This window comes from Triticum aestivum, chromosome 2A (assembly GCF_018294505.1).
Source record: "Triticum aestivum cultivar Chinese Spring chromosome 2A, IWGSC CS RefSeq v2.1, whole genome shotgun sequence".
Classification (NCBI taxonomy): Eukaryota; Viridiplantae; Streptophyta; class Magnoliopsida; order Poales; family Poaceae; genus Triticum; species Triticum aestivum.
Window position 1 is genome coordinate 57251500 of NC_057797.1, and position 20685 is coordinate 57272184.

At 48.0% G+C, this 20685-nt stretch overlaps 1 protein-coding gene, 1 long non-coding RNA gene and 1 pseudogene across 2 annotated transcripts; all 3 read right to left on the minus strand.

The window, feature by feature from the left end:
- Nucleotides 1-2941: 2941 nt before the first annotated feature.
- LOC123187429 (uncharacterized) lies at nucleotides 2942-5083 on the minus strand. Its single transcript, XR_006493999.1, has 2 exons — nucleotides 4741-5083; nucleotides 2942-3316 (listed from the first exon to the last, which is right to left on the minus strand). It is a non-coding gene; the product is annotated as an uncharacterized lncRNA (long non-coding RNA).
- A 6738-nt stretch (nucleotides 5084-11821) lies between these two features.
- On the minus strand, nucleotides 11822-15015 carry LOC123184691 (subtilisin-like protease 4; annotated as a pseudogene).
- A 3156-nt stretch (nucleotides 15016-18171) lies between these two features.
- Nucleotides 18172-20628, minus strand: LOC123187433 (uncharacterized). Its single transcript, XM_044599303.1, has 2 exons — nucleotides 20487-20628; nucleotides 18172-20402 (listed from the first exon to the last, which is right to left on the minus strand). Exon 2 carries the CDS (start codon nucleotides 20346-20348, stop codon nucleotides 19566-19568), a length of 783 nt encoding a protein of 260 aa, XP_044455238.1. The 5' UTR covers nucleotides 20349-20402; nucleotides 20487-20628; the 3' UTR covers nucleotides 18172-19565.
- Nucleotides 20629-20685: the final 57 nt, after the last annotated feature.

Below are 20685 nucleotides of genomic sequence, written 5' to 3' on the forward strand. Positions count from 1 at the left end.
AGGAAGACGATGGCGATGGAGTGTCTGTCCGGCCAGCACCCGGTGTTCCTCATTTATACATCACGAATGATCAATGTGCTGCAACTTTCATGATGCAGATGTTAATCCCTTGAATATCTTGCAGTAGTAAAGCATACAGTAGCTTTAATATGTGCATGCTGATACACAAATATACGAAATCAATGCACTACTATCGTTTTTCTATCTCCTGCATGAATTATATATATATTACAATATGAGCAGAAATTTCAGAAAATCAATGACTCAAATTTAATATCGTATAATAGATTACCACATGTTTATGATCAGTACTAGTAGTGTATCTACAGAGTTTATGTTGTGGGATATGTGGGGAGAAATGCATGATCTTTTTCGATTTTCGGCATGATCTTGAAGATTATTTCGTGTGGACGCATTTGGACTATTGGTTTAAATTGGAAGATAATTCAGGATTCGAAACCAACAGCTGGTGCTTTATCATGATGTCTTATATATCACCTCACAAATGACAATATCAAAGTGGTGAGAGATCGGGCGATATGTTATATATCGCCTCATAAATGATAATATCGCTACAGATTTAATCTGCTTAACTAGTATGATCAAGCGGCATTGTTCACTCAGTATTAAGGACCCTTCACTCAATCCATCATAATAACGATCCATAATCTGTTTATGTTTTGGGATTCAAATTGTTTACCCTCTAATGAGATGACTGTGTTACTACTCAGGGTGGACGACACGGTCCGGTCCAGCGGTCCGGCTCGTGGCCCGCTCGGCTTGGGCCGGCTCGGTCCTGGCCCGCTGAAAAAATCGGCCGGTCCAAGCTTAGCAAACCAGCCCGACAAAGCTTCGGTCCGGTCCGGGCTTTAACCAAGCCGACCGAGCGGACCGACGAACATGAGCTGTGGCATGGCGAGAGCATGGCGGGGGCATGTCAGGACGAGGCAGGGGCGTGGCGGGGGCGTGCCCAGGGCGTTGCAGGGGCGTGGCGGGGGCGTGCCCAGGGCGTTGCAGGGGCGTGGCGGGGGCGTGTCGACGTCGTGGCGGGCGCGTGGCGAGCGTGTGGCCAGAGCTGCATGGCGGGCGCATGGTGGGCGCGTCGGCCGTGCGTTGGTCTGCGCCGCCGTCGTTCATCCGCACGGCCACCGGCCTCTCTGACGCTAGAAAGCATGTCTAGTGGATGCACCATGCTCGGATCTATCATCTGGAAGGTAGAACTTGAAGTGGGAGGCCCTACACCGCCATTGTACACCGGCCGTCGTGCCAGATTCGTCGTCGCTGTTGCTGCCCGAGCTCTGCCTGGCCGCCGTGCCGTCCATCGTGAGTCACAGAAGACACTGGACATCTCCATGACGAGCCCTGCTGCCTCCAGCGCCCTCCCCGCGTCGCCATGCTCCAGCGTGTGCTCTGTGGTGAACTCCGGCCGGTCCAAACAAGCCGCTCGATCCGGCTCGGGCTTCGTCCCTGCCGGTCCGGTACTGAAAACAGGACCATGAACTGCTCGGTCCGGTCCGGTCCGGACCGCCGACGGCCAGTCCAAAGGACAGCTCGGTCAGGGACCGGACCGGCCCAGACCGTGTCCACCCTGAGTTACTACTGTGAATTGTTTAAGATTCAATCAGCTCCTCTTCTTTCGAGGAGCATAGCTGATCCTGAACTCTTTATTCATGTCGAAAATGCAGAAACATAAACTTGTCCTTGCTAATGGCCTTGGGCATGAGGCCAGGAAGATCAGCTTAACAATTACCATAACGTGGTTCCTGATAAAAACAGCCACTACCAGACATTCAACATCTCCGTCTGATCGAAGTAAGCCGTCACCGAAAGATGCTTGTGGAGATTCATAGTACACATTCAGAGTTGGAGCCGTCACCATAAGATACGGCACCGGCTGGTTGGGCACTGAACTCTTGATGGGGTTAGCCCACTATATATAAGCTCTTCTTCTTTACAGATCACTTAACAATGGCGTCAGTATATGGTGTCGTGGTGGCGTCGGTATCTGCTCTGAAGGTGGATCGGTGAGAGACGGCGGCGGCATCCTCTAAGAGTGAGCCGGACTAGTGTGTGCCCCAGACCAAGTATATGGCTTGGCTGGGCTTCCGGTTTTAGATGTTAGTCTTAGGTGCGAGGTCTGTTTGATATTAGGCTCGGACTATTTGCACCCCTTCATCAAGTGGATAGAAGTAGCAACAGATATTGCCAAGATGGTGGCTTCAGACTTACTGATGTACTATTTTGTAAGGTCTTTATGAATAATTAATAAAATGGTTGTATGCATCGTCCAGATGCGGAGGCTGGTGGTCTTCCTCCTTTAAAAAAAAAAAGAGATTGATACTGCCAAAACGAGATACAAAAGAGCAGCAGGAGTATATAGCAAATTAACGTCCCAATCAGCCAGTTTGTTTGCATTGTTCCTTATTCGACAAAAGGTCACACGAATTGAACAACTCTAGAAAGGTTACAAGTTTCTGCAGTTCTTAGTAAAACTTACATCAAAAAAACATACTAAGACGACACATATCTTGTTCCATTACCACTGCTTTATCTGACAAAAACATCCATCAGTAATGGAGCGGGGCAGGACCTCCTGCTCCACGGATGACGACAATGAGGGGCCAACTACTATAGAATCTGAGCTTGCTGTGAAAAAATAGAAAAAGAAATCTGGACCATCGGATGCAGCATGATCGGTACAGATGGAGGCAGAGGGTTCTCAATGCACATTTTAAGAAACCCCCCTGTTATTAGGTACATATACAGGATGACTTTTGCAATAACCACCCTCAGATATCAATAATTATGCCTGTCATAAATAAGACATTGTACAAAACTGTACAGGTATCCGTCTCTTAGGTTTTAAAAAAATTGCACATATGTACGGCATGAAACTTCTTGTAGATTTGATTTAAGTAGTAGCTTCTGCTACATCAGTAAATATGCAAGAAATCCAGACATATTGGTGACTAGAAAGTACATGACAAATTTAACCACCCACTTCAAGCATACCTAAGCATACATTTCAAACCTGACGATCCCATATAAGACACAAACAGAAGAGATACATACATATCAAATGCTACATAGCATGAGAGGATTACTTTTGTTACAACACGGGCAAGACTAAGTAGACTAAAATAATCACAACCCAACAAGCACGGCCATTAAAAGCTGCATTACTATCTTGGTGGTACATCACATAAAAGCTACAGCCTTTGCATCTTGTGCTTCATGCTCACCGAGTGCTTCTTGCTCATTGAGCTTCTTGTGCTGCTAATCCCAGTTTGTATCTGCTAATGAACTGCATTGCTATCTTCATGGTACACAACACAAACACAGCATGACAAATCAGAGGGAGGAAATGAACTAATCTCGGTGTATTTGCTAAGAAAATAAGCAATGCGCCTAAAGCCTTCATGGCAACATTATCGATTAGAGAATAAACTTACATCGTCCGATAGTATGGCATGAATGAAATCAGAAATTAGGGTACCTTCCGCATTAGAAACAAGGGCACGAGCCATATTACTTTCCCTAGGAGAAAGAACAAACGAAATAGAAGTAAAGCTACAAGATATATGCGCCTTTTCTTTTTAATTGCACTTCAGTACAGAGAAAATCTATCTTGGCATCCAGCACTGTCATTATTTAAATTGGTTAAAAACTGATGGTATGACTTGCATTTATCACCTAAAGAAATTGCAATTACAGATGCTTACTAGCAAGTCCTGAAATGGTGCGCATTGCAGTATTCCAGCATTGAAATTTCTTTATTGTCTTACTAAAGTCTTGATTTTAATTTCTGCAGAGGAACTGGAACACTTTCTAGCTAGAATTGTTCAACGTATATGGAAGGTTGTTCTTCTGGTACGTCCAACAAGTTATACAACAAGCTTTGCATCAATGATTACTGCCAGCAAATTTCACCCATCAGTGCCTGGTGTTCATGAACTCCAGAAGAATGGACAATATGTAGGGTTCCACCAAGGTTTCTATGAAAAGGGTCTACTGCTGGAGATTGGTTTTGCACTTTTGATACATAAAAAATCAGGGCCTATGCTACATCTGCCGATTTCTATAGTACTTTTTCTAATGGAAGCATTGCTGTGATTGTACATGATGTTCCATACATCTAACTTTTTCTCGCAAAGTACAACAAAGGTTACAGTGGTGTCGCTGTCGCCTATTTACAGGAGCGCATACTTTGCATTTGTGAGTTTAAGTACACTGACTATTCTCTTGAAAAGTTTGCTACTGAAGCATGCAAATGTTAAGCTTATGTGTTCCTCTTGATTCTAGCCATATCACCACAAGATTGCATTTATAAAAAATCAAATTTAGAGACGGAAGGGTGTGCCTAGAACTGGAAAATTTTAATACAATCCATCTATTATATGAACTGGTAAAATCTATCTTCATCTTCACAATAAAAATGAGCTTACTGTCCCATCAAGTTTTCAACCAATGGCTGCATATTGCGACAACAAACTTAGCAACCGCAGGTAGTAATTATATTTTTTATTGAGTTGTCCTAAAATCGAGGATTTATCTACCCATCTGCAACCTTCCAACTTGGTTATCTAAGTAATTACCGGTGAAACAGAACTTTCAAAATAGACTACCAAACCACTAAGAACAGTAGCAATACATCATCAAATTGAAGTTATAAAATGGCATCTTCCCATATGAGCAGTGACATGGAAAAGTACAGGAAAACAGAACTGGAGATGGCATCACCTGCTTGCAGCCGACGAGGTGAAGGAGGAAGCGACGAACCCACCGCTCCTGGAACCTCGGATGGGGAGGCAGTGACCAGTGACGAGCACAAAGTAGGGCGGAGCTTAGTAGCCGGCGAGCTCGGATCTGCTCTGCATAACCGGGTGGGCGGCGACACAACGGCCAGGAGTCATCCGATCTGCTCCTCTCCGATCTGATCAGCTCTGAGGTGCTTCCCCACTGGAACACGCCTCCATTGGTCGTACTCGCCCAGCTCTTGGTTGAGGGATCTGGGCCGCCGCCGCCGCCGCAGGAGGAATTTTAGATCGTGCGTGTGTCGGTGCATCGGGGAATCGGGTTTGGGTCTGAATGATTAGGACGACGGGAGCAAATTAACTCTCAGGCAGGGACCTATTTGCAAACTTGTAGTCAGAGATTGCTCCACCCGAATCTGAGCCATCAATATGCCATCCAATGGTCCAAACTCATTTTTTCTATTCTTCACAGTAGGCTCAGATTCTATAGTAGTTGCCCCCCGACAATGAGACTGCGCACAACACGCTTCTTCAACGCCTAGCTCAAGCTTCCCTCCACAAAGATTCCTGGTGCACCCACGCCTTGGCAGTTCACTGACACCTTGAACGTCTTCTTTTCCCCAGCCTTGATGAGGCAGACCGGCGGTGGCATCAATGGAGGCAGGGGAACCCTAATTGCCTGTGCGCGGGAGTCGTGCAAGAGGCGCTTAAGATTGTCCTCTCTGCTAATACCCATGTGGGAGACCAGACATGTGCATGTTGATACACAATGATCTGGCCTGGAACGATAAGGAAATATCAATCCACTGAGATCGCTTTTCTATGAAAGACTCAAATTTAACATGATATAGATCAATGCCCGTGATATATAGTATAGGTATTGTCGGATGAATGGCAACTGACTTTACTGAGGGCCAAAGGCCAATACATATACATGTGTGGTAAAGTGCAGTAAACCCCTTATACAATGGGGATATACCGAAAAGAGACTATACACATCTAACACCCCCCCCCCTCAAACTCATGGTGGATCAACAACACTGAGTTTGGGGAGGAAAAAGGTATGCTGCGCTCGAGTCTGTGCCTTCGTGAAGAAGTCAGCCAACTGTAACTCAGAGGGCACGTAGTGAAGAGCGAGAGTCTGATCCTGGACAGCAGCACGCACAAAGTGGGCATCCACACCGATGTGCTTGGTGAGCTCGTGCTTCACCGGGTCACGCGCAATACTGATAGCACCAGTACTGTCTGACAGTAAGGGAGTCGAGGTAGTAGCAGACACACCAAAATCCTCAAGTAACCATCGTAACCAGATCACCTCAGCTGTCAACATAGCCATGGCACGCAGCTCAGCCTCTGTACTCGAGCGAGAAACTGCAGTCTGTTTCTTGGTCTTCCAGGCAATAAGAGAGCCATCAAGAAAGACACAGTAAGCAGACAATGAGCGTCGATCAGAGGGATCACTAGCCCAGGTAGCATCAGAGTAAGCCTGGAGCTCAAGAGAACTGAAGCAGGGAAAGAAAAGACGCTGAGAGATCGTGCCACGAAGATATCGTAGAACATGGAGAAGGTGACTATAATGGACAGAGGTGGGGGCTGAAACAAACTGACTCAGGATGTGAACGAGATAGGAGATGTCAGGACGCATAACAGCAAGATAGACAAGGCTACCAACAAGGTGACGATAGCGAGTGGGATTAGGAAGAGGGTCACCATCAGAGGCACGAAGCTGAACGTTGAGCTCCATAGGAGTCACAACAGTGCGGTCATCACTGAGAGCAGCTCGAGCAAGAAGATCCTGAATATATTTCTCTTGAGAGATGTAGAAGCCATCAGAGGTCGAGGAGATCTCAATCCCAAGAAAAAAGCGAAGAGGACCAAGATCAGTCATGAGGAACTGGTCATGAAGGCGAGCCTTAACAAAGGCAATGTAGTCAGAGTCGTCACCAATGATGATCATGTCATCAACATAAAGAAGGAGAAGGGTACGACCACGAGGAGACGTGTGAACAAACAACGCGGGATCATGATCACTTGGCAAGAAACCAGCGGCAGTCACCACAGAGGAAAAACGCTCAAACCAAGCGCGAGGGTCCTGTTTAAGACCATAGAGGGAGCGCCCAAGTCGACAGACCATACCGTCAGGAGCATAATACCCCGGTGGGGGCTGCATGTAAACCTCCTCACGCAGCTCGCCATTGAGAAAGGCGTTCTGGACATCAAGTTGAGAGATAGACCACTGACGAACAGAAGCCACCGCAGGGAGAGTGCGGACAGTGGTCATGTGAGCCACAGGAGCGAATGTCTCATCATAGTCGCGTCCCTACTCCTGCTGAAAACCACGAGCCACAAGACGAGCTTTGTAGCGCTCAAGAGAACCATCGGAACGAGTCTTAACCTTGTAGACCCACTTGTAGGTGATGGGACGAACACCGGAAGGGAGGGAAACCTGCTCCCATGTGCCAGAGTGCTCAAGGGCAGCAAGTTCTTCGACCATCGCAAGCTGCCATTCAGGTTGAGTCATGGCAGTCCGATAGGAAGTGGGCTCAGCAATGACAGAGAGACCATACCGATCAGGAGAGTAGCAATCAGGCGGGGGGCGAGGCCGATCCCGGAGATTGTGAACCGGGGGAGGCGTGAGAAGAGGTGCACCAGAGGTGGAAGGCACGTCAGAGGAGGCATCCTCAGGACGAGGGCGACGAGTATAGTGGAGAGGGAACGGTGAGAGAGGGCGATGAACTGGGGATGATGGCGAGAAGGTGGATGAGAAGGATGGAGAAGGTGGGGTCGGTGGTGAAGGAGAAGGAATGAGGAATGGTGGAGGAAGAGATCACACAGAAGGCACATAGCAAGGTGTATCGGGAAGGAGAAGGAAAGAGAGATCATCCACAGAGAAACTCGAGAAAGAAGGACGTGGGTAGTAGGAACAAGACTCGTCAAAAGTCACATCACGCGAGATGCGCAGGCGACGACCCACAGGATCCCAACATCAATAGCCCTTGTACTCATCACTGTAACCAAGAAAAATACACTCAACCGACTGAGCAGACAGTTTGGTGCGTTCTCGGGGGGCAAGAAGAACATAGCATATGCAGCCAAACATACGGAGAGCGGAGTAGTCAGGAAAGCAACCAGTGAGGCATTCCAGAGGAATACCACCCTCAAGGCAGTCGATGGCTGAATGTTGATGAGATAGGTGGATGCAGAAACAGTCTCAGCCCAAAAATGGGGTGGAAGAGAAGCAGCAATCATCATCGCACGAGCGGTCTCAAGCAAATGACGATGCTTACGTTCAGCAACACCATTCTAAGCATGAGCACCAGGACAAGAGAACTGGGCAAGAGTACCCTGTTCCGCGAGAAAACCACGCAACAGCTGGGAGATAAACTCTCCAGCGGAGTCAGCACGAAAAGTACAAATGGGCATGAAAAACTGGGTGTGAACCATGGCAGCAAATCGTTTGTATATAGAGAGAACCTCACCACGAGATTTCATGAAGTAGAGCCAAGTGTAGCGAGAGAAATCATCAATAAATAGGACATAGTAACGATGACCACCTTTCGAATCAAAGGGAGCAGGATCCCAAACATCAAAATGAACTAAGTCAAAATGACGCTGAGATACCGACTCACTGGTGGGATAAGGTAACTGCGTCTGTTTGCCCAGTTTGCAACCATTACAATGTAAAGAAACATCTCCAGATACAGACCCTAAGAGGCCCTGATGGACTAAAGAAGACAAGCGAGAGCCACAGAGGTGACCAAGGCGATGATGCCACTGTTGGAAGGATGCAGACGAAGAGGCAGCAAGAGCATGGGAGCTGGCAGAAGTGGTGGCAGCGGAAGGAACACAAAGCCAGTCGGCCTCCCAAAGACCCTCTGACTCACGGCGCCGAGGGCCAGCACCAACCAAAGCCTTGGTGCGATGATCCTGAATAGAGCAAGAGTCGGTATCAAGAATGACACGACAACCAGAATCAGTAAGTTGGGCAGCAGAAAAAAAATTCATGGTAAGACGAGGAACATGTGAAACACTCGGAACCGAAAAGGAAGGAGTGGAAAGAATACCACGACTAGCAACAGGGAGAGGTGTGTCATCGGCGGTAAGAACATTAACATGCGAATCAAGAGGTCGAAGAGAAGACAGCGCGGAAGAATCAGGAGACATATGAAAAGAAGCTCCAGAATCAAGAACCCACGAGGATGTACATGACTGTGTAGGTGGCTGCGATGGTGATGAAGGGGATGCAGTCACTGCAGCAACAGAACCAGTCGACGAGGAGCCGGATGAACCAAGTAGACGCTTGAGGCGTACAATGTCCTGATCAGTGAGGGACGGAGTCGAGGAAGACACAGGAGTCCCACTAGAAGGGGTGCGCCTCTGGTCTCGCTTCTTCTGGCGACAATCAGACTCTGGGTGACCTGACCGAGAGCAGTAACCACAGAAGGTGTCACGGCACAACGTGCCCTTCTCAGCATAAGGAGGACGACTGACCTCCCCCTGGAGGAGTAGGCAGGAGCGGCGGAGCAGTGAGGCGAGCAGACGTCACAGGAGCTCGGGCGGCCAGCACTGACGGAACCAGAAGCAACCCAGCAGAGCGAAGGCGAGTCTCCTCAGCATGAAGCTCGGCAAGTACCTCCGAGATAGGAACACGACCACGAGCAAGCAAGTGAGCACGTCGAGGCTCAAACTTAGACCGGAGACGAGATAAGAACTCATGAACCCGCTGAAACTCCAGATCAGACTGAGTAGTCTGACAGCAACGACAGGTTCCACAAACAACTGTCCGAAGAGAGTCAAGCTGGCGCCAGATGGCAGAGCACTGTGAATAGAACTCATCAACAGAAGAATCACCTTGCTGAAGTGCATGCTCCTGACGTACCACAGATAGGTAGAGAGCATCACCAGAGGGCTGATAGCGCTGACACAGATAAGACCACATCGCTGCAACTGTGCCAAGTCCCATGAACTCCGAAGCAAACAGAGGGAGAACACTCGCAGTGAGAACAGCAGCCGCTCGAGCATCATCATTGCACCACTGAGTGTAAGCAGACAGATCATCCCGGTAGACAGAAAGAGCATCAGAATAGGCAGATACCTGCTGATCATAAGTATCAACTGCAGCATCATCAAGAGTCTTGGATGCATCCCAATCAGCCTGAGAAGCATCAGCAGCAATCACCGGCGGTACTGGCGGAATAGGCGCCACCAGAGTAACAGGGCACGGCGGACAGGGTACCTCGTCAGAGAGAACACCCCACAGCAGAAGACCGCACATATGAATACGCATGAAACCGGCGAACTCATCATAGTTGGTGCCATCAAAGATCACCGAGCAGCGAGGAACAGCCACATAGCCCGAAGATGACATACTGAGGTATCCCTTTGTGCTGTTTCTGCCTTCTCTCTCTCTCTCTCTTTTTTGAAGTCAACGTGTACAGGAAAACCCAATCGGGATCGGGATCGAGAGAAACACGAGCGCTCGGCGCTCACTCACGCCCTCGCTCGGGCAATCGAGGCGAGCGGGGTCAGCGGCTCGAGCTCGAGCAGAGCGGGCAGGTTGGGGACCCCCGCGCGAAGCAGAGCAGGCGGGTTGGGGACCCCCGCTCGAAGCAGAGCAGCAGCCCCGCTCGAAGCAGAACTCGAGCTGAGCAGGCCCGATGGAACAGCCCCCGCGCGGAGAACTCGAGCGGCGGCCAGCCTCGAGCGAAGCCGAAACGGAGCAGGGAAGCAACAGCGGCCCGGCGGCAGGAGTTCCGGGGCGGACGGATTCGTCGAGAGGAGGGCCAGAACGGCCGGAGCCGCAGCGAGAAGGTCCGGGACGGACGGATTCGCGGAGAGGAGAGCCGGGACGGCCGGATCCGCGGCAAGAAGAGCCGGACCTGGCAGTGGGCGAATCGGGGGAGGAGCTAGCACGGAGTTGCAGCGTGCAGGAAAGAAGGGAACCTAACATCTGATACCATGTTGGATGAATGGCATCTGACTTTACTGAGGGCCAAAGGCCAATACATATACATGTGTGGTAAAGTGCAGTAAACCCCTTATACAATGGGGATATACCGAAAAGAGACTATACACATCTAACAGGTATCATGTCATAAATGTCAATATAGTAGTAGTGACAGAAATGAGATCAGGTGAGGTCGAACTGATCACCAAATTGAAACGGCTATTTTCAGCACCTTTTCTTGGTGTGACTGTGCTAAAGACTTAATGATCTATTAGTGTATTAGTACTGATGATCGAGTGGCATTTTACTGGCCTTATTAGTGGATGGACGTTCAGTTTCTACTACTTGTTGTCTTCTTAACACATATATTTATGCAGTCCTGTTGTGTGTGGTTCAGCAATGTAGAGGTGTCATCTACATTGAAGGCCCTTTAGTCAATTCAAACCAGCTACTGTGAAATCTTTAGGATTCAATCAGCTCCTCTTTCTTTGATGAGTGGTATCTAACCACTATGCAGGAGTTGTCCTGAACCCTATTTGTGTCCAACATACAAGACCAGAACGGCTAATAGCTTTAGTCCATTCTATCCGCTCAAACATTCAAGCAGTCCGAATACTGGTTTTGCTGACATGGATCCAAATCAGCGTGTCATTTTGGGATGTGACAAGCCACTTGAGAAAAATTTGCCGCATTAGCCCATCTTTCTCCCTGTTAAATGTTTGGGTTGAAGCACAAGTTCAGTAAATCGGTAGAAACTTGACTTTAATCAAAGCTGAAAGTCGGAAAGGTGTCAAATAGGAAGTTTTCGGTTCAGTTTGAAAATTCAAGAGCCTACAGGGTGATTGTTGTGCCTCAGCAGTCTTGAGAGTTTAACTACAGATTGTCCGTACTCTACACACACAACTGAGCCTATATTTCACTTGTTTGTACTGTTCCTTATCCGACAAGAGGTTATAAGGATTAAACAACAACAGAATGTCACAAGATTCTGAAGTTCTTAGTAAAACTTTTATTAGAAAAACAAACTGAGACGACACAATCACACAAATCTTATTCCATTGCCATGTTTGATCTGACACAAAAAAACACTAAGCCTGAAATCTCAGGGCATGGACATCGTTCATGGTGATGGAGCGGGAGCATGACCTCCTGCTCCATGGACGGCGACAATGGGACTACGCACAACATGCTTCTTCGACACCCAGCTCAAGCTTCCCTCCACAAAGGTTTCCGATGCACCCACGCCTTGGCAGATCACTGTCACGCTGAACGTCTTCTTTTCTCCAGCCTTGGAGAACACTAGTGTCTTTGGGGAGACACACACTTTCATAGAGCTTGGTGAGTCTACCTTGACGGCGTAAGTAGAATGTGCCGGCCCGACGTTCGTCACTGCCCGGGTCACGGTGAAAGGCGTTGATGCTAACGGCACAGTTAGAGTAGGGTAGTTGAGCTAAACGTCCTTGACCTTGGGCAGCTTCGCGCATGTCAAGCTCCAGTTGCGTACAATCAGTGACGGACCCAGAAATTGAAGTTAGCCGGGGCGAACATTGTTGGAAATATAAATCTACTTAATCAAAATTCATGTCATTCAACTACCAAAAACATAAGAAGGTCTTTGAAACAATTATTATGGATTCTTCACTTGATGTCACAATACATGTCCACAATCTCAAGCGAGGCCTACAAAATTATAAATGTATTGGCTCAAGTGTGATAACTACTCCCTCCGTTCCAAAATATAGTGCGTCCTTGGTTCTCGCGTTTCAACTTTGACCATAAATTTAACCAACGAGACCGACTGCGGCAGGACTAAAATTATAACAATGAATTCGTATTCAAAAAAAGTTTTCAATTATATAATGTTTGCCTCCGCCGCAGTTGGTCTTGTTGATTAAATTTATGATTAAAGTTGAACCTTGAAAAGCGTGGGCGTGCTATATTTTGAAACGGAAGGATTATTGTATATTTTCTAACCCCCCCCCCCCCCCTCAAAAAAAAATTTATTGTATATTTTCATAAGATGGCAGTATACCTCTAACATGTAGTTGTACAAAGAACACGAGGTTGTCAAGCTAGATGGCCTTTACGTTTCCGCAAAGTATAAAAATGTGCCATAGTCTGCTTATCACTGATTTTGACAGTAGAAGACCAACCCATTCAGTACTGCTGAGCTGGATCGATGTTCGGTATCCGGCAGCATGCGTTCGACCACTTGGGCCTTAAATGCAATTGTGCAAATGCTACAGGTTAGCCCCATTGCTGCAGCCCAGTCCAAACGTGTTTCTCTCCCTCACCCAGCCCTGCCTCACGTACTGCTTCGTGGAAACAAGAAACAAGCCGCCGCCATGGAAACTGCTCGCCGCCGCCATGAAATCAGACGGCCACCGGACGATAGGTAGGCGGGGATCGTTGCTCTGCCGGCGGGGACCCAGGGCGGCCGCCCCACCTCGCCCCAATGGTAGATCCGCCACTGCGTACAATGGTCCGCAAGCCTTCGTCGCCGAAGAGCCAGCAGATGTAGCCTGCATAGTCAGTCGCGCCGAGTTTGTACACCAGACCAGGGTCGGCGGCTCTCGCGGGGTTCACATGGCCGGCACCTCTATCGTAGGCACTGGCTTTACCATGCCTCTCGTTCAAGATCGAGTCGCCGATGTTGTTGACAACGTCCGAGGTTGTCAAGATGGCCGACTTGATGGCAGCCGGTGACCAGTCAGGATGCAAGCTTTTGATAAGAGCCGCAACACCGCTGACATGTGGCGTTGCCATGGACGTACCTGATATGATTTTGAAAGAAGGTCCTGGCCATGCCGCAAGGATGTTGAGCCCGGGCGCAAGAATGTCTGGCTTGAGCACGCCGGGGGCGATATAGCTTGGACCCCTGGAAGAGAATGACGCAACGACCGGGCTCGGACGAACACCCAACACTGTGTTGTTGTATGTGAAAGTTGCCACGGCACCGTTCGTTGCTGACTTCGCGTAAGCTGCAATGGTGATGCCATCGGCAGAGGTCACCTGCACCACCCCCGCCTTGTAGTCATGAAGAGCAATGGTGTAGCCGGCGGCTTGATTATTGAAAAGCACCACGCCAGCCGCACCGGCAGCCATTAGCCTCGCAATGTCAAAATACTGATTCGCTGGTGTCGTGGCCTGGCAAACAATTACTTTCCCAGCAACGAAACCGTGATCCTCATTCTGGCAGAAACGATGTTCCTCGGAGTAGAGGAGAGGGTACGGGTTTGAGGTTGGCTTTGTCACCTTGGTAAGTGCTTCCCCGTCGATGCGCTTGCCGTTGCCGAGATGCACGCCAGCGTCGAATCTCCGGTCCACCGAGCCGGCAGCAACCGTGAGCAACCACGGCGCATCGTTTGTGATCGATCGTGGAGTGGGACCTCTGTTGCCAGCCGCACACACCACAATGATGCCCTTGGATATTGCGCTGAATGCACCGATGGCGATGGGGTCATTTATGAAGCTGACAGTGGTTCGGCTACCGAGAGACAGCGAGAGCACGTCCACCCCATCCTTGATGGCCGCGTCCATGCCGGCCATTATGATGGATACTTTGCAGCCCCTATTGGTGCACACCTTGTACATGGCGATGTGGGCACCTGGAGCAATTCCAGAAGCAGTGCCCGTGCCCACTCCATGGTCTGACGCACCGGTGACGAAGTTCCCGGTGGCAATGGATGAGGTGTGTGTTCCATGCCCGTCATAATCCTACGAGCCATCATCTCCAACAACTGATTTGGCACCGATGAGCTTGTTGTTGCACCTGACCGCCTTGCATGAGCCCTTCCACTTCATCGGGGGTGGTGGGACACCATGATCGTCGAACGAAGGGTGTGATGCATAGATCCCGGTGTCGAGTAGACCGACAATCACTCCCTTCCCGTAGCCTGCATCGCTCCAAAATCCGGTGCCATTCTTCAGTCCGAGAAACTCCGGTGTGTGTGTGGTCATGAGTTGCAGCGTTGGTCTGGGAACGCGCGCACAAACCTGGGATTCTTGGCGACCACATCGAGCTCAGCCTCTGTGAGCTTCGCCGTGAAGCCACTAAACACCTCGGTGTAGGAGTGGAGGAGACGTGGCTCCCCAGATTCACCGATGTGTGAGCTCGACAAGAAAGTTTCGTACCACCGACGATGCCCCTCTTCGTCGACACCTGGGGGAGGTGGCTCAACGAGCACAATGTAAGTGTGGTAAGCAGATGTTTGTGTAGCAATCTGATGTACCCTTGCAGCATATGGACTAACATAGCACAGTGAAGGTGTAGGAGAGAAGTGGCAGTAGTATGAGATTTGTCAAGAATGCCATTGCTGAAGCTAGGCACACCTACACGACCGAGGAAGAAGATGGCGATGGAGGTTCTGTCCAGCCAGTACCCGATGGTCTTCATTTATATAGTATGAATGATCAATGTGATGCAACTTTAATGCTGCAAAAGTTAATCCCATGGATATCTAGCGCATGCAAGAGCATACAACAGCTTTACTTTGTGTGATAAAAGCAGTACTATTAAAGCATACAACATCTTTAATACGCATGCAGTGAGACGCAAATATGCGATAACAATGAGAAAAAAATCAATGCAGCACGATCCTTTTTCTATCTCCTTCATGAATCATATACTACAATATGAGCGGAAATGAAAGGAAATCAGTCGACTGGTCGTTAGCGACAGATCCGCACGACTAGTTCCTACGTGATCGTTATCATCCCACGCTCGCTTTCACTGATTTTTTTCCTTCTCTCAAAAACCGTAGTAAATTGCTAGTGGTTTTTTCTAGTTTTTCGCTGCATAATATAAAAAGAAAATAAAAGTGCTTGAAAGAGGATTCGAACCCAGGTATATGTTATACCTATCAAGCCCAATAACCAACTAAGCTACCTTTTGTTGTTGTCTATTGTAGAATGACAATGTTATTTGAACCTTTCTTATTTCTGCCATATCAGAAGAAAAAATAAAGTATGGCTTGGTAACTTTGGCAATGACCAGCGTGATAACTATGGTCTGAGCAACATGATAACTATACCATGATAAGGCTGGTAACTACAGTACGAGAAGGTTAAAAGCATGGGGAAGTATGGTAATTTAACATAGAAATTACCGGTGAAATGTTTCAAAAACTTGTTCCCCTTGGATGAAAGACACCATGGTGTTTAAACGTAAGATATTAGTTATCAAGTCTACAATGATACATCATCATGTTATTTACAGAGAAATTATCGGGTGTATGTTTTTTAACAAAAAAAATTCAGGTCAAAAGTTACAGTGGCGTTTGTATGGGAGTTATCAATTTACACAGAAATTAGCGGAGCATCACCCTCCCCCCCCCCCTCGCCACGGTCGCCATATTTACCAGGATCAGGTACATAAGTTATCAAGTCTGCGATGTGTGAGTTATCATGTTATTTGCATAAGAGTTATCGTGGTATGGTTCAACAACTCCTCCCACCCCTACCCCCACCGACAAAGTTATCAGGACTGGGTACATAACTTATCATGTCTATGATGTGTGATTTATCATGTTATTTGCATAGAAGCTACCGTTGTATGTTCCAACGACTCCCCTCCACCCCTACCCCCGCCGACAAAGTTACCAGGACTGGGTACATAATTTATCATGTCTACGATGTATGAGTTATCATGTTATTTGCATAGAAGTTACCAGGACAGTGATGCGTAAACTATCATCATATTTACACAGAAGTTATCGAGGGTATACTTCATCAAAACCCCTCCCTCCGGCGGAGGGAAAAGTTATCATGTTTGCGGTGCGTAAATTATCATGATATTCACACGGAAATTACCGGGGTATATTTCATCAACTTTTTCTGGTTTAAAAATTACCATCGTGTTTGCATGTAATTTATCAGGTCCGCGGTGCATAAATTACCAGGCTATTCACATAGAAAATTACCGGTTGGTATATTTCAACAACTTCTTTCACCTTGGGCTAAAATTATCACGGTGTGTGTACGTAAATTATCACGTTTGCGGCCCAAAAATTACCGTCTTTCATAGACGACCTACCACCTTCCCTTCGTCAACATCTCCTACCTCTCGGACTGAATATTCTTTAGAAGAATCATTGATCACATCACCAAAATCATCTGCGCTGTCATCCAAGTGTTGGCGGAGATACCTACTTCCATCATAAAGTGGAACAACAACGATAAAATAGAGAAAACTCATGGAATTAAAAAGAGAAAATGTATATTTTACTAAGAAATACAGTACTAAATATCATGACCAAATAGTTTAGCTTTATCCAACTTACCATGTACCTAGACAGTGTGGAGTGGTTAGTGTATTGAGGTCTTCCTTAGCTTCATGTTATAGGTGCTCAGTTCGAGTTCCTGCATACAATTTTTCTTTGCCCAACCTGCTCTATTTTTAGATGGTTATTAATACCTGCGGAAAAAAGGAAAGTGCGGGTAATTAATTCAGCACGAAAAAAGGAAAGTACGGGCGGGAAGGTAATAATCAACGTGATTTCGGGGAGGAGCGAAGGGATTGTTTCCGCGGCACACGTAGGACTACAGTTAGTTTCCGCTAAAAAATCACGATTGTGTGATCCAGATCCAACGACGTGTAGATCGTTTGGATCTGTTAGCGAATTATATATATATATATATATATATATATATATATATATATATATATATATATATATATATATATATACACTAGTACCCACATTTTTTATGATCAGTATAGTGTATCTCCAGAGTTATGATGTGGGGTATGTGGGGGAAATACACAATCTTTTCTAGCGTGATCAAGCGATATTGTACTCTCAGTATCAAGGATCCTTCGCTCAAATCCATCACAATAAAGATCCAATAATCTGTTTATGTTTTGGGCTGTTTACGTACGCTATAATAAACTGTGTTCCTACTGTGTAAATCCATTCTTTGAGATTTGTGGTATCTAACTACAGTACTATGCACGACCATAGCTGGCCCTGAACTCTTTATTCATGTCGAAAATGTAAGAACAGAAATTTGCCCTGGCCATGGGCCTTAGGCATGACCCAGGAAGATGAACTTACCATATCGTCGTTCCTGGCAATCAAGTGAACAACCACTGCCAGACATTCACCATCTCCTTCTGATCAAAGTAAGCAGTCACAATAAGATACTCGTGTAGATTCAGAGTACACATTCAGAGTTGGCGGCCAAGCTCTGGATGGATTTAGTTACTGGCAGCACTCCAACTATACATAAGCTGCTCTTCTTTACAGGTCACTTGACAGTAGCAAAAGTTGTGTCTCAATTAGTTGCTCAACAGTAAATCTGGATAAAAGCTCGATATGCTCCACAGTAACATCAGCCGGTTTCTCTGCCCAGAGAGATTATTGAAAGTTAGATTGCTGCTGCGAAAACGAGGTACAAAAGAGCAGCAAATTAAGTCCCAATACATCGAAATAAAGAATGACACTCTTTGATGATTTTGCCGGCATCCAACTGTTCTCAAATTAGTTTATTCAAGAATTCAAACATCCCAATGCGATAGAAGAATGAAATCCTAGAATTCTTATTTCATGAAATTTTGGGCCCTTACGCGCATATAACAAATGAAGTCCCAATATACATACGTCTCTTACAATGGATATATGGGTAAACAGAAAAAAAAGGATAAATCATCTAGACATGGCCTGAGAGCAGACTATTAGACCATCTCTAGCCCTTTCCCTGAAATTAAACTCCTCAAACCACCCATCAAAACTTAACTCCTCAAATTTGATATGGGCACAACAACAACTTTCTGGCCAGTAGATGATATGCATAAGTAATTTGAAAAGGGACTCATCAAGCGTGAAGAACGCATGCTAGAAAGGATTCAAGGAAGTCGGCAAAATTCGTCCTCCACGGACCACTGTTTGGATCGAATTATCTCGCCTCCAGGAAGCTGGAGGTGCTCTCAATATAATTAGTAGCTGGTCGACTGCAACCAAAAGGTATCATCCGCCCCAGGTTCATGGAACTGATCTCTTTAGGGCCGCGAGGGGCCACATAGGGTTGTGGTGGATGGCAGAGAGGGCATGGTGCCACCGGCATGGAGATGGGAAGTGACGGACAGCGGCTGTTAGGTGACTGCCGAAGGAAAAAATAGTGTCGGGAAGGAAAAAGCATTCAGGAGAATAGCTCTTTTACCCCACAAATTTGAGCATGAAGAGGCAAGTTTGAGGGAAGGGCCGGAAGGGGTTTAACCCCCAAAATTTAGGGAGTTAGAAGAGATTTGATGGGAGAGCCAACTAGAGATGCTCTTATATATGCCTCAAAATATGTGAACCAGAGCACCGACATGATCATGTTGGTGCCGTGACTCCCACAAAATCTGGATTTATGCTTAATCATACGGACACCAGGTGACACGTTGTCGTTCCCATTGGCATTGCCTTTGCAATCGCCATTGCCATTATTGTCGTTCCCATTGTTGTTGCCTTTGAAATCACCCTCATCATTGTCATTCCCATTGCCATCGGTAGGTAACACTACCTCCATGCCCGTGAAGACAGCCAATATGTCATTAACCAACCAGTGGCCGCAGCGCTCATCATATGCCATAGTTTCGTAGAAGTTGGTGACGCAAAACCTGCCGGAACCCAGGTTGACGAGTTTGGTGGGGCAGCCACCGTAACGGGGTGGGTACCATCCCTCTGGCACGTCAGTGTCCGCCCAGATTCGTGTGTGCTCCGGCAGCGGCCCCTCCCCTCTCAGGACGCCGGAGATGTCTGCGGCGCAGGGGAGGTGGGAGTTGCTGTGAGAGGCACCAAACCAGAGGCCGAGCTCCGGGTCGTGCCCCGCCCTGCCGTGGAACGGCATGAGCCAGTCGCCGGCCTTGCTCCACTCGCGAGTCACCGTGTCGAAGCAATAGATGCCGACTCCCGTGACAGAGATGCAGATGGTGTGTCCGCCAACCAAGGCGTACGAGCAGACGGAGGCCGGTTTGTTACCAACCTGCAGGTCATGGACGAAAGGCGGCGGCGGGAGGGCGTCGCAGTGCCACGCCTTGCTGGAGGTGGGGTGGTAGCGCCTGCGGTACACGATAGCCTCGAACTGGACCTGGCCCTCGCTGTGCGGCCTGAGGATGCTATCCATGATGTATTGTAGAGGGCTCCACCTTGGCCTTCCTTCGAGATGGCCGGATACTGAGGGATGGAGAGGGCCAAGGGGGGGCGCTTGGGCGTGTGGAGGCTGGGCATGGTGTCGATGCAGTGGGTCTCGGCGTCGAAGCGGAAGATGCGCGTGGAGCTGTCGCCGAAGAAGAGCTTGGTTTCGGTGAGAGGGAAGCAGTACATCCTGCCCCATCGATCGTACGGGGTCATCGCGCATATCGACGGTTTCATGGTGACCGTGGCCGCCGGCAGCCGAATGTAAACCGGCTTCTTCATCATCATCATCATCTTCTTCTTCTTTCCCTTGGCCCCCGCCCCCGCCCCCGCCACCGCCGAGGGGTTGTTTATTAGGTCTGGCCTGTTGGGCAGGGCCGTCAATGGAGGCACCACCTTGGCATGTTCCGCCGCTTCTTCCGGTGTCGGGTAGAAGAGCTGGTTGCGGGACAGGTCGAAGCGCCGCAGCGTGTAGGTGAATTTCTGGCAATCCGACACCAGCAGGTTCACAAACCGCCGGGCGCTCATCTCCGATCAAAGATCCAACACCTCAAAGCAAGATCGTCCTTCCTTCCTTACCTCCTGTAGTAGTAGCAGTACATTCAAAAGAAATGAGAACAAAAATCAGGTCATGCCGACCCAAGGAATAAGAAGCCGACGACGGACCTGGTGCAGAACGGCGGCGCCGCCGGGGGAGCGGAGATTGGGTTTGGATAGGGAGGTACGTCTACGGCACACTTTTTTTTTAGGGATCACACATTTTTTTCTTCGTGGCCGGTGGTGTTGTTGGGTCGGACCATGGCCCAATCCTTTTCTTCCCTTTATCCAAAGACCAAAGCAGTTGGGCCTGGTTAACCAAACCCAT